The following is a 12,370-nucleotide window of genomic DNA, read 5'->3' on the forward strand; positions in this document are numbered from 1 at the left end:
TTGTTAGAATTTATTTTTGGTAGTTGTTAATTCTGTTTAGCACAATTAATTGTTGTTTTATTTTCTATTTGCAATTATTATTTGTTGCGTTATTTAATTCCTTTTCTTTTAGTTGTTTATTGAATAATTAATTTCTAAATAGGAAATTGTTGAAATTTGTGAATTTGAATTTAAATTTCAAATCTGAATTTAAATTTTAATTTTAATTTAAATCCAAATTTCAATTTCAATTTGAATTTCAAATTTCGAAATTTAAATTTTAAATTTTAAATTATCAAATTTAAAAAATTGAAAAAAAAAAAAATAAAAGTTAAGAATATAAAAAATCAAATTTAAATTTTAGGAATTTAAATTTCAAAATCTGAATTTGAATTTAAACTCCCAAAAATTTAAATTTTGAATTAAAAAAATATATCAAAAAATGTCAAAAAAAAATTTTGGTTAATATTTTTCTTGCATTTTCATTCCAATATTTAGGGTATGATATTCTAGAGCATGCATCATATAGGCTTATTTATTTGCTGGAATTATTATTGTTAGTTGGGAATGTGTTAGGTTTTCTTTTTATTATTTTAATTGTTCCTTTTGCTTAGTTGTTTGCTTTATTCTTTTATGTTAAATTGCTGAATTGCATATTAGAAATAATTGTTCATGCATTTTAATTAGTTGCATTTGCTTTGTTTATTTTGTTTTCTTTCCATTATTCCATTTAAGGGCAATCCAACTTAAATAAGATAAGGTGGGGATTTCATCACCCTTCCTTGGCCCAAAAATCACCACCATTCATGTGCGGTTCACCCTAACCCTAATTTAAAATTTGGCTAGAAAGATCCTTTAGGGAAGCCACACATTTGGTTCAAAAGTGTGTTGAATTTTAGGAGAGCTTGAAATTATTTTCCATAACCGGCGATTGGTGTCTAAGGAAAGAGGTTAAATGGCTAAGCCTAAGCGGGTTTTATGGTTACATAATTAGGTCCTTGTGAGAGCAAGGGGAGCCTCCCACATCCCCACCTCTTACCTGGCTAACCAAAGGAAGTGGTGTAATTCCAAGTGAAACTAAAAGGATTCACATTGAACCACTAGTTTAGGAAACCCTAGGTCAGCCCCTAAGTCGTGTGGTTGATTTGCTTGCATTTTTTTAAAAAAATTAAAAATTGAAATTTCAAACTTCAAACTTAAAAAATAAATAAATAATAAAATTTTAAAATTTTAAAAATTCAAATTTGAATTTAAGTTTCATAAATTTAAATTTCAAAATCTAAATTTTAATTTAAATTTCAAAAATTTATTTCAAACTTCAAATAAAAAAAATAAAAAAAAAGAAAAAAGAAGAAAAAAATTAAAAAATCAAATTTGAGTTTAAATTTCAGAATTTAAATTTCAAAATCTAAATTTGAAATTAAAATTCAAAGTTTAAATTTCAAATTTGAAAAAAAAAGAAGAAGAAAATGGGGGTTAAAATAAGATAAAATGAATTCAATGGTTGGAGTTTGTGGAATGAGAAACAACTTCCAACCTAAGCCACAAATAGATTGGAACCATGTGTCTCCACAACAGGACAGGATTAATGGGATGGCCAACAGAATTGACCAAGTCCTTGCATATCGTCAACAAAGTGGCCCATACCCAACCTTGTCAGCCTATCCATCATGTTCCATCTGTGCAAGCCTGGCCCATCATGTTAGCCAGTGCCCTGCGGCAGGCCCATGTCAACTAGTCAGTCCAAACCAAGTACATGCGGCCAACAAACTTTTCCAACCCAATGCTAACCCACTCTTTAGTCCATATAACCTCGGGTGAGAAAATCAGCCCAACTTCACTTATAGGTCCCAAGCCCAAGAAACCCCCCTACCAGATGTGCACTCTCAATGGTCTGAAGGCCAGACCCACTGGGAGTACAATGATTAAACTGGGACTCAACCAGCTCAACCATGTCAAACCTACAAACAGTCCTAGCAGTACCATTCATCTAACTCCATGGCCCAGCGATTTCAGAGGCCATAATGGCAGACCCAATTCCAATAGATGTATCCTAGGAACCAACCGACCCAACTATATCAGGCTTACCCTCAACCTCCTCAGACCCGTACAGTAGATGACCAATTCATGCAGCTTCAGCAGCTGATCCTAAATCAGCAGCAGTCCATCGATAGATTAGAAAGCCAAATAGGACGGCTAGATGAAGCCAAGGCGAGGAGAGAAGTATGGGAAATACCGAGTCAACCGGTTGTGACTCCTAGAAATCATCCACCGGGTTTTCCTCCACAACAAATTCAACCACCTCCTAAGAACCCTCAGCCTGAAAATGCCAAAGCTGTTACAACCTTAAGGAGTGGGAGGATGTTAGAGGACCCGTGTGAGAAAAAGAGACTTAATGAAGAAGAAAAGAATCAGGAAGACCCTAAGTTGGGGGGAGAAGAAGAAGGAAAGGAAACTTCAGAAGAAGAACCTTTAGTCAACCAACCCGTAGTTCCCTTTCCAACTGCACTCACAGTTGAGCCAGTCGAAAGAAGAAAGAGACTCGCAACGAGGATAGTAGGGAAGTCCATATTAACTTCCGTTTCCTTGACGCGATCCAACATGTCTCGGCCTATGCCAAGTTTTTGAAAGAGTTGTGTACTCAAGTGATGGAACCACGATCGGCCCCACAAAGATTAATGCTCTTGGCAAATGTTAGTGCAACTCTCCTAAACCACTTTCCCCGAAAAATGAATGACCTTAATGCTCCTCTCATAAGCTGTGTCATCTCTGGAATCACCTTCGATCGGGCCTTATTGGATCTAAGGGTCAGTATAAATATGCTTTCGTCAATTCATGACAAGTTTAGGATCGGCAAGTTAGAACCTACCCCGGTAATTCTACAACTCGCTGATTGGTTAGTCAAGACTCCTCGAAGTGTTATTGAGGATGTCATTGTCAAGGTAGAGGGTTGTCACTTCTTAGTGGATTTTATCGTCCCAGGCATGAGCCCAACTGAGGAACTGAACCACATCTCGATAATCTTAAAATGTCCATTTCTAGCAAAGGCTAATGCAAACACTAACTGTAAATCGGGAGAAATGGACATTTCATTTGGGGAGCAGAAAATCCGATTAAACATTTTTAGTGCCTCTAAGTATCCAAACCTAGGGAAAGATGAGTGCAAGGAGGATATAGTGGATGATCTTTTAGATGCCCTGCCTACCCCTTGGTTAGCCCAATCTGAACCATGTCTGTCGGAAGATGAAAGTGAGTCGGAGAGTTTAGATGAAGAAAGTGCATGAATGTGTCCGATTGAAGATGTTAAACTTAGCGCTGGTTGGAAGGCAACCCAACGTAATTTTCAGTTACTTTTAGGATTAGAGTTTTTCTTTTCTTGATTCGAGACCATGTGGCAAACCTTGAACCCCTCAGGAAAACCCTATTGATTGTTCCCTTTGGCCCAAATCCTTTTTGCATCATTCTAGTCATGCCATTAGGGACAATGGCATTTAAGTTGGGGGTGAGAAAAGAGAGAGAGAGAAAAAAAAAAAAAAAATTGAGAAGATAAGCCTTTAAATATGTAGAATTAAAATTTCACTGAAAATTTTAAAAATTTTTTCCATTAAAAGAGACTCCCAAATAGAAAAAGTTTAGGAAACTAATAAAAGAATATTGAATTTTGTAGAAATTGGTAGCATGTGATAGGAGTCAAAAATTGGTCATATTTGAATATTGTCAAAACCATTTAGAAATTTGAAAGTACTCCCAAGTTTGCCCCTATGAAGATAAGAAGGGAAAGATTGAGAAATTAGACAAAAAAGTTCTTCAAAATTGTTAAAGACAGTGGATTACCCTGAACCGTGCTTCTGCAAAAAAAAAAAAAAAAAAAAAAAAAAAAAAAAAGGGGATAAAGAGAAAATAAAAGGTCAATGGACACCCTAGACTTAGTAACCGAGTCTCTTTACCTAAGTCAAGTGTCGAGATTCACGTCAAATGAAAAAGGGAATGCCAAAGACACTCACCTAACACTTAGTAACCGGGTCTCTTCACCTAAGGCAAGTGTCGAGATTCGCGTCATGATAAGAAGAATGCATGTCTAATTTTAAAAATCAATCTCAGCTTATCAAGACAGTCTGCAAATGGAAGGCTAAATAAGATTTTTAAGCCAAGTTTCTGTAATATTCAAAGTAAGAGAGTTTTACCCCTTAAGCCCAATATCGATTTATACGGAGTTTGAGGATGCTGGAATCAGAATGCTTGACTAATTCTGTTAGGGAAGATCTTGAGATGGGAAAGATCTCTATGATCAGTGTAATTTTAAGGTTGCATTGCTAAGAGACTAGCAATGTTTAAGTTGGAGGGTGTGATAACTCTGCATTTTGATGCCTTAAGGGCATCAATTCAGAGGTATCTTCGGCCTTAGAATAGTCAAGATGTGCCCTTTTCCTAGTTAAATGCAATGTTGTGGCCACTAAGGGTCTCTGTGCAAATTCTGGGGAAAACAAGGAAGTTTTCATGGCTAAAATGCATATTTTGGGAAGTTGGTGTGAAGTCCAGCTGAGAGAGGAGGTGTTTTTGTGAAAAACTGAAAGCAGGAGGGCGCCTCCTAGTTGCTAAACCCAGTTTGGCGCCCCTCCTACTGTATTATCATGCTCCCCATGCCTTAGGAAACCCTAGGGCGCCTTCTAACTCATTCTTTTCATCCTTAACAAATCCTAACCGCCCCTAACTGCTAAATCCTCACCTTCCATCCCTTCTAATCTCCACCATCCATTCTAAGGCACTCTCTTTTTAGCATTCTAACCCTAGGGAGCACCCTAGAAACATCCTAACCCTTCATTCTAAACCCTAGGGCACCCATATTTTTGCTAAAACCTAGATACCACCCCCCTCTTTCTTTCTAATTCCAGTTATATCCACCATTCTAAATAAAAAGGACCCCAAGGGCCCTGGAGAAGGGGTTGGTCAATTCACCCAGGTAAGAAAAATGATGATCTTGAGAAGTTCAAGGGTAGAGGAAGAGGAGGACGCCTGAGCAAGAGGAGGGGTTCCTACTTGCAGTTCGCCAACACCACTATTGCCACCTCTAGATTTGAATCCCAACCATTTTTTCTTCAGTTTTAGAATTACTTTTTGTTCTTTAATTTTCAGTTTATTTTTCCTTTCTACTAATTTTACTTTTATTAGATTTAATTTGTACTTTATTTCTTTTCTACAGATCTGAAATTCGGCCAGGTAAGACGGAAGGCCTAGCTCGAGAAGTTCTAGGGTCGAAGGAGAGATCCGGAGACTGCTACCTCTAATCGGATTCTCAGACATTTTTATTTCGTTCCTTTTATTTATTTGTTTCTGTTATTTATTTTTATGCACATGTTATTCTCAGTGCTGTTTGAATTTGGTTTTACTGAATTCCATTTTTCTTTTTAATTAATTAATTTTATATTTCTACAACTCACCTTTGTGTTCTCTTTCCCGGATCTAAGTACATAATTATTTTTCCATTGCTTCCCTGTGGATACAACCCGTTCTCACCCATTTACTGCATTTATATTTTTGTGAGAAACGGTAAATTTATAAATATTAAAGCTGGTGTTCCGAAATGGCTAACGACATGCTTCCGAACACACCAGTGGATACCTCTATTAAGAAACATTAAATAACAAAAAATACAAGAAATTTAATAGATGGTAGAAAAATAGAAAAATGTAAGAAAATAGAGAAAACAAAAACACTAAAAATGTAAAAAAAAAAGGAAAGCTGAAAAATGAAAAAGACCCTTTTCCTCTAACTTGCCATTCAAGGGCGATTTGGTTATAAAAGTGTTATTTATGCTGACATGGGCACCTCTGTTAAGAAACATTAACGTTGCACCAATGGAAGGTGAGTTTTGGAAAATAAAAAATTACTAACATGGTGAATTTTAGACGTTTTGAAAAGTTGTGGTGAGCTTAGAGTTTAATATAAATGCTGAAAACTCATGGTGAGTTTTAGACAATTTCCCTTAAAAATATAAAAAGTAATCATTATCATCAATAAATCTAATAAATCTATAGACTATTATCATGTCACTAATAAAGCTTTACACTATTATCAATATATTATATTACTAAAGAAATAGAGAGAAAGAATTATTATATTATTAAAGAGAGATAATTAGAGTGTATTAATGAGAGAGAGATGTTATATTATTAAAGAGAGAGAAATATTACATTATTAGAGAGAGAGAAATATAATATTATTAGAGAGAGAGAATTAAGAGTGTGTTAATGAGAGATAGAGAGACGTTGGATAGTTTATTAGGCCCCCTAGGGAATGGAATGAGAGAGAGAGAGAGAGAGAGAGATTTGGGTATTTTAGGCCTCCCTAGAGATGGAATTCCTATTCATGAGTTTTAAAGAAACTCATGACAAATGTATTAATAAATTAATAATAATGTATAAATATATGAATTTTTAAATATAATAATATCTGAAAGTTTAATGGGCTTTTGTTACAAATGAAAGTTTAGTAAGATAAAAGGAGTCATGTCACGACAACAATTAGGGCCTCTTCATTTTCTTGAAGTCTGACATGTGAAAGTGCAATAATTACATTAAGGGGCATTCTTTTTTTGGATTTTGAGAGGGGGAAAGTTAGTCAAAGGGATTTTGGTTCCCATTGACCAAGAATCCCATGTTCTTTTTTTAGTTTTGTATGGGGATCAAGAAAAGTTTTCCTATGTATCACTTACCTAGGTAAATGATACTCATCTCCTAGGTGGGTAAATATAGGGGAAAAGTTATCAACACTTGAATGGGACAAAAATACCCCTTTTAATAATAGAATTTTATGGATAAAATGGTCATTGCCTTATTTACATGAGAAATAAAAGAACATGGGTAAATGCATTTATCTAGGTAAATATTTCCTAGGAAAAACTTACCCAGGAACTACATTTACCCAGATAAGTAACTTACCGAAAAGCGAACGAGGCCTAAGAGGTATATTGGTATTGATGAACTTTTCTTTCCTTTGAACTCTGAATGCAGAGAATGTTGTTTTGATTTTGAATTTGAATTCTGAAAATTATCAAATATCCATTTTGACCTCATATATGAGAGCTTTTGTTTGTCTTTTTGGGGGTATCATTGGAAAACAAAAAGTTGTAGTATTGCACTTTAAGAGATAAGAGGAAACGAACAACCATTTTTCTCTTAAAATTAAAAGATTCCTCTTAAGAGATAAGAATTAAGAAAAAACAAATAGACCCTTAGTGAAATGATGAAGAAAAGAAATACAAATACTACCAAGAAAAACCCTTTTATTCATGATTTGAGACAGAAATTTTATGGCTTCATGTCGGCCCCTTTACTAATCGAAGGCCAATTGAAGAAAAATTCCCAATCATCCGTATCCCTATTGTAAGAATAAAGGCCATCTTCCCTGATTGCCCAGACACAGAAACTGCTGCATCGATATATATCCCTTCTTGCATGGTATATTTCGAAGCTACCGCTTACAGTAGACCCTCCTGTCCTTGTCCAATCCATCCCACACCAGTAGAGTGTGCTGCTGAAAAGGTTGTCATGAAAACCCCAAGTGTAGTTCTGATTATAACCGATGAAGTGATCACCCAAATCGTCATCCTTCGATTTGCAGTGAACGTGGAGGTTCTTCCCAGGCTCCAACATGTTGATCAACGACACATGAATTTCTTTGTAATAAAGTCCTGATACCAGCATTGATGAATGGCTCAAACTGAGCGCTATCATCGCAATGGCTACCACATGCATCAAACCCATTTCGGATCTCTTTGGTATGTTGTTGATGTTGTTCAACGTTGGTAACTTGGTATATATAATATATATAATATAGCCGATGAGACAAATTAATTAATGGTGGGAGGAAAGAACGTCCACAAGATAGGAACGTAAAGGTGCCAATTAACTAAGTTGGTAAGGTCTCGCTGGATATGGCTGAGACTTGGAATGAATCTTTTCTTAAATTGACATAATTACAATTTTAGGGGATGTTAGTTTTTCCTTGATGCTTAGTTTGGAAGGAGTACAAATACAAATATGTACAGTATAAATACATACAAAATAATACAAAATACAAGGTTTGACAGAAAGATACATATTTGTATTTGTACTCCTTCTAAATTAAGTGTGAGGAACAGGCTGTGTACTGTGCATATATATGAATGTACTCATTGATTCCTGGTACAGATTACCCAAATATGTTTCATGTAAACGTCCACAAGATAGTAACATAAATGTGCCAATTATCTCAGTTGGTAAGGTCTCTGGCTGGACATGGCTGATAAATATGTGAACACATTTGCTGTGACTGTGGTTGTGCAGTTTGCAATAACCCCGGCCCCTGCCCTATTAGATTTTAGAGAAGGCTAAAAAGAATGCATTGCTTAAATATGGTAATTACATCATATTTATAGGCTAAAACAGGTCAAACATATTCAAAGTCAAACTCAAACTCTTAGAATATATCTAGTACTCTATGTAGTCTATCTTAATCCATTTCAAATTCTATTTTACTGAGAACTCCTAGTGTAATTCTATTCAAAATCACCCTTACAATAACAACACATACACCAAACCTTATCTTAATTCCCTAACACACCCAAACTGGTGATGAGCCATGGAAATTTATAAGACAATGTGAACTGCTTTTTCATTTCCATTGATGGGTGTATTCATCGGGAGATGTTCCCAATACACGGCGGTAATGTGCTGTGGGATGTTGTGGGGTGCAGATCTGAACTCGCAGATGTGTGTTTGATTAAGATTTTCCATTGCACTTTCTTAGGTTATCCCTCTTCTTTCTTCTCCTCCTTCACACCTCTATTGGTAGTATGGTCTTCTACTTTTTTTTTCCTTTTTTGGGAGCCATTACTCTTTTAACGTAAAGTGGCATTAATTTAAAAGATTCCTAACATTGACATCAATTAAAGGTGAAGCTACTTTCCAAAGAAAGATTTTTGGGAGAATGACTGATCAGTCCAGCTCAGATTTTTTTAGCCCCACCGTACAGTGAAGATGAATCCTGACCGTGGATTGATGCCAAATCCATGGGGGCTCCTAGTAGACTATGGGAGGCTGATTTCAGAATTCTGCATTGGGTTGCAGTGTACTTAACCCATTTGCAATGAAGACCCCTTAAATTTTCAAATTCCAACAAGACCCCCTCTTCGTTAAGTTGAGTAAGGGTGAGCATTATACGGTTAAAATCAAAAAATCAAAGCGAAAATTTCAGCTTTGACTTTTTTGGTTTTTTTTTTTAGGTTTTGGTTAATTCACTTTGGTTAGTTCATTTTTGAAGATTTCAGTTTCCATTTTGGTTTTTAGAATTAGAAATTCAAATAACCAACCTTTTGCTATATAATATGTAATATATATAATATATAATACATAATGTATAATCTATAAGATATATCATGTTAAAATATAATATATTATAATATTATATGTTATAACTTTTATATAATATAGTAATATATTATTGAAATTTGGTTTTAACTGAAATAACTGAAAGCCTAATCTAAATTTTTGGTTTTGGTTATTTTGGTTTTTCTTTATTTCAATTTTGATTCAGTTTTCATTTTTTAAGTTCAATTTTTTAAATTTTGATTTATTCAGCTTGGTTTTAAACCAAATGCTCACACCTAAAGTTGAGTGATGCAAAAATATGGGCTACCACCATCTACTTTGTGGTTAGTGACACAACTCTCTTGATTGACGAAAAAAGTTAATTTACTAATATGTCCTTTCAAGATTCATATATAGCTAAAAGGATGAAATTTCAAAATACAAAAATGAAAAGGGCAAAGCGCATTATCTCTTTTTCCACCCACTTTGGATGAGAAAGAAGAAGAAACGAAACCTAAGTAGAGGGTTTACATAAATATGTGAGAGAAATGAGAAAATGGTCCCAAAAAAATAAGAAAAGGGTAGTTTGAGGATTTAGAAGTGTTTAATAGGTACATAAAAGTCAAATAAGGGCTTGATTCGTTTGCAGGAATAGGGGTCTAGAATTTGAATCGGAATGGGCCATTCCAATTCCAACTATTTGGTTGGATGGAATCAGATCAAATCCCATTCCCATTCTGAGTGGAATGACATTCCTCCATTCAAGGGAATGGTCATTCCCTCCCCCACCCTTTTGAATGAAATACCATTCCAATTGATTCCATTTCCATTTTAATTCCTATATGAACCAAACAAACTATGGAAATAGACCATTCCAGTTCCGATTCTCGGAGATTTCGATTCTAAATGCAAATCAAATGGACTAAGAATTAATCTTATTTTAATTGATTGACAATATACTAAGAGAAGGGGCAAAGTGTTGGAATTTGAAAGTTCAGGGTGTCTTTGTTGCAAATGAAAGTTTAGGGGGTTAAGTGCCACCACCCCTAAAATATAGGGTGTTAATTTGTAGTTTACCCAAAAATTAATTTACCAACATAATGACTCGAGAAACTTCTATAAAATGGAAGTTTCAATAAAAAAAAAACGAAGAAAGCTCTATAAAATAAAAACCTAGAATTACAACAAACACAACATGCAATTAATACTAATTAAAGCCATAACAAATGAAAATTGAAAAAAAAATGCTAAACAGAACCTCAAAAATTGTTTTAAAAATTATTAGAAAAAAAGGATAGTTTGGGAAATTAGAAAATTTAAACAATCACATGAGAATCTTTTTCAAAGTCAACTGACAGAATACTAAAAAAGAGAGCTTGTTGGAATCTAAAAGTTTAATGGGCTTTTGTTACAAATGAAAGTTCATGCAGAGGGGCCCTACTTGGAAGGGGCTGGAATGGAATCGTTGACCTGTTGACCCGTTGACCCAGTCCTTAGCCAAAAATCGTTGAATCGATCAATCACCCGTTGACCTAAGTAGTCGAACCATTGACCTGTTGACTTGTTTAATGATTTTTGGTTGTTTTTTATTTTTTTTAATCGGCCATCCAGTCAATCGATTCTGTTTTATCCTAATCTTGGTTCGTAGCCAAAAATCGTTGAATTGGTCAACGATCCATTGACTCGGGTGGTCGAACCGTTGACCTGTTCAATGGTTTTTGGTTTTTTTTTTATTTTTTTTATTTTTATTATGAGAATGGGCCATCCGTTTAAACTGAATGGTTCTATTTTTGGGTTGTATGAGTCACACGCTTGAATGACATAACATGTATGATATTGCTCAATGAACCTTACACACTCAATTTTTTGCCTGTAACCTTTGTTGTCAAAACAGATTGTCCGTTCGAACTGGATGATCGAACTGCTAACTTGAAAATTGGTGGCCAAAACGGTTCCATAAATTTTTGCTTATAATTTTTTGTTGTTAGAATGGGTCATCCATTCGAACCAAACGACCAAACCGTCGATCCAAAAACAGGTGGCCAGAACGATTGCGTTTTTGGTTCGTATGAGTCACACGCTCAAATGACATAACACGTATGATACTACTTAATGGACCTCAAAAACTCAATTTTTTGCCTATAATTTTTGTTGTCAGAACAGATTGTCCATTCGAACTAGATGATTGAATTGTCGACCCGAAAACCGGTGGCCAGAATGGCTCCATAATTTTTTACTTGTAATTTTTGTTGTCAGAATGGGCCATCCCTTCGAACTGAACGTCAAACCGTCGGTTGTTAAAACGTTATTAACAATATTTATCAATAATAGTAAGTAATTATACTATTTAATTAAATAATCATTAATGATAGTTTTAATAATATTATTTAGTTATCTTTAATATAACAGTAATTATTAAATTTATGAATAGGATTTATTAACAATATTCATTAAATTAATAATTACCAAAATTAAATTAAATTAACAGTATGTATTTATTAATAATAGTTAGTAATTATAATATTTTATTAAATAATCAATAACAATACTTTTAATAACATTTTTAATTATTTTGAATATAAAAATAATTACTATATTTATTAACAGTATTTATAATTTTAATTTAAAGTAAGATTTAAGTAAATATCTATTTATTAATAAAATTTATAATAACAGTAATTATTAATTATATAGTTATTAAATTACTGTAATAATCAGTAATTATTATTACAGTAATTATATTATTACAGTACTTAATTAATTATTATTATTAATTACTGGAAATGGGTGCTGGCACGTGGGATCTATTTGCACGACTAAATTCCATTTCCTGAGTGCAGAGAGCACCCATATCCTTTTAATATATATAAGATAAGATAATTTACCCTTTTGGCTCGGTGTAACAGTACAAAATCATGTATTTTGTATTATTTTGTATGCATTTATAATGTATATATTTGTATTTGATACTCTCTCTCCAAATTGAGCCTTTTTTGTAAAAACCTTTTTAAGATTGTTTTGACAAAATACCAAATTTGGCGTTT

At 34.0% G+C, this 12,370-nt stretch overlaps 2 protein-coding genes across 2 annotated transcripts; one reads left to right on the forward strand and one right to left on the reverse strand.

Moving 5' to 3' along the window:
* The first annotated feature begins 2,708 nt into the window (after positions 1-2,708).
* On the forward strand, positions 2,709-3,263 carry LOC148803034 (uncharacterized). Its single transcript, XM_088889332.1, has one exon. The coding sequence runs from the start codon at positions 2,709-2,711 to the stop codon at positions 3,261-3,263; it is 555 nt and encodes a 184-aa protein (XP_088745458.1).
* Positions 3,264-7,286: 4,023 nt separating this feature from the next.
* On the reverse strand, positions 7,287-7,742 carry LOC104609696 (S-protein homolog 24-like). Its single transcript, XM_010276067.2, has one exon. It carries the CDS (start codon positions 7,740-7,742, stop codon positions 7,287-7,289), a length of 456 nt encoding a protein of 151 aa, XP_010274369.2.
* Between the last annotated feature and the right edge of the window lie 4,628 nt (positions 7,743-12,370).

This window comes from Nelumbo nucifera, chromosome 1, assembly GCF_055504915.1.
Source record: "Nelumbo nucifera cultivar China Antique chromosome 1, China Antique-T2T, whole genome shotgun sequence".
Classification (NCBI taxonomy): Eukaryota; Viridiplantae; Streptophyta; class Magnoliopsida; order Proteales; family Nelumbonaceae; genus Nelumbo; species Nelumbo nucifera.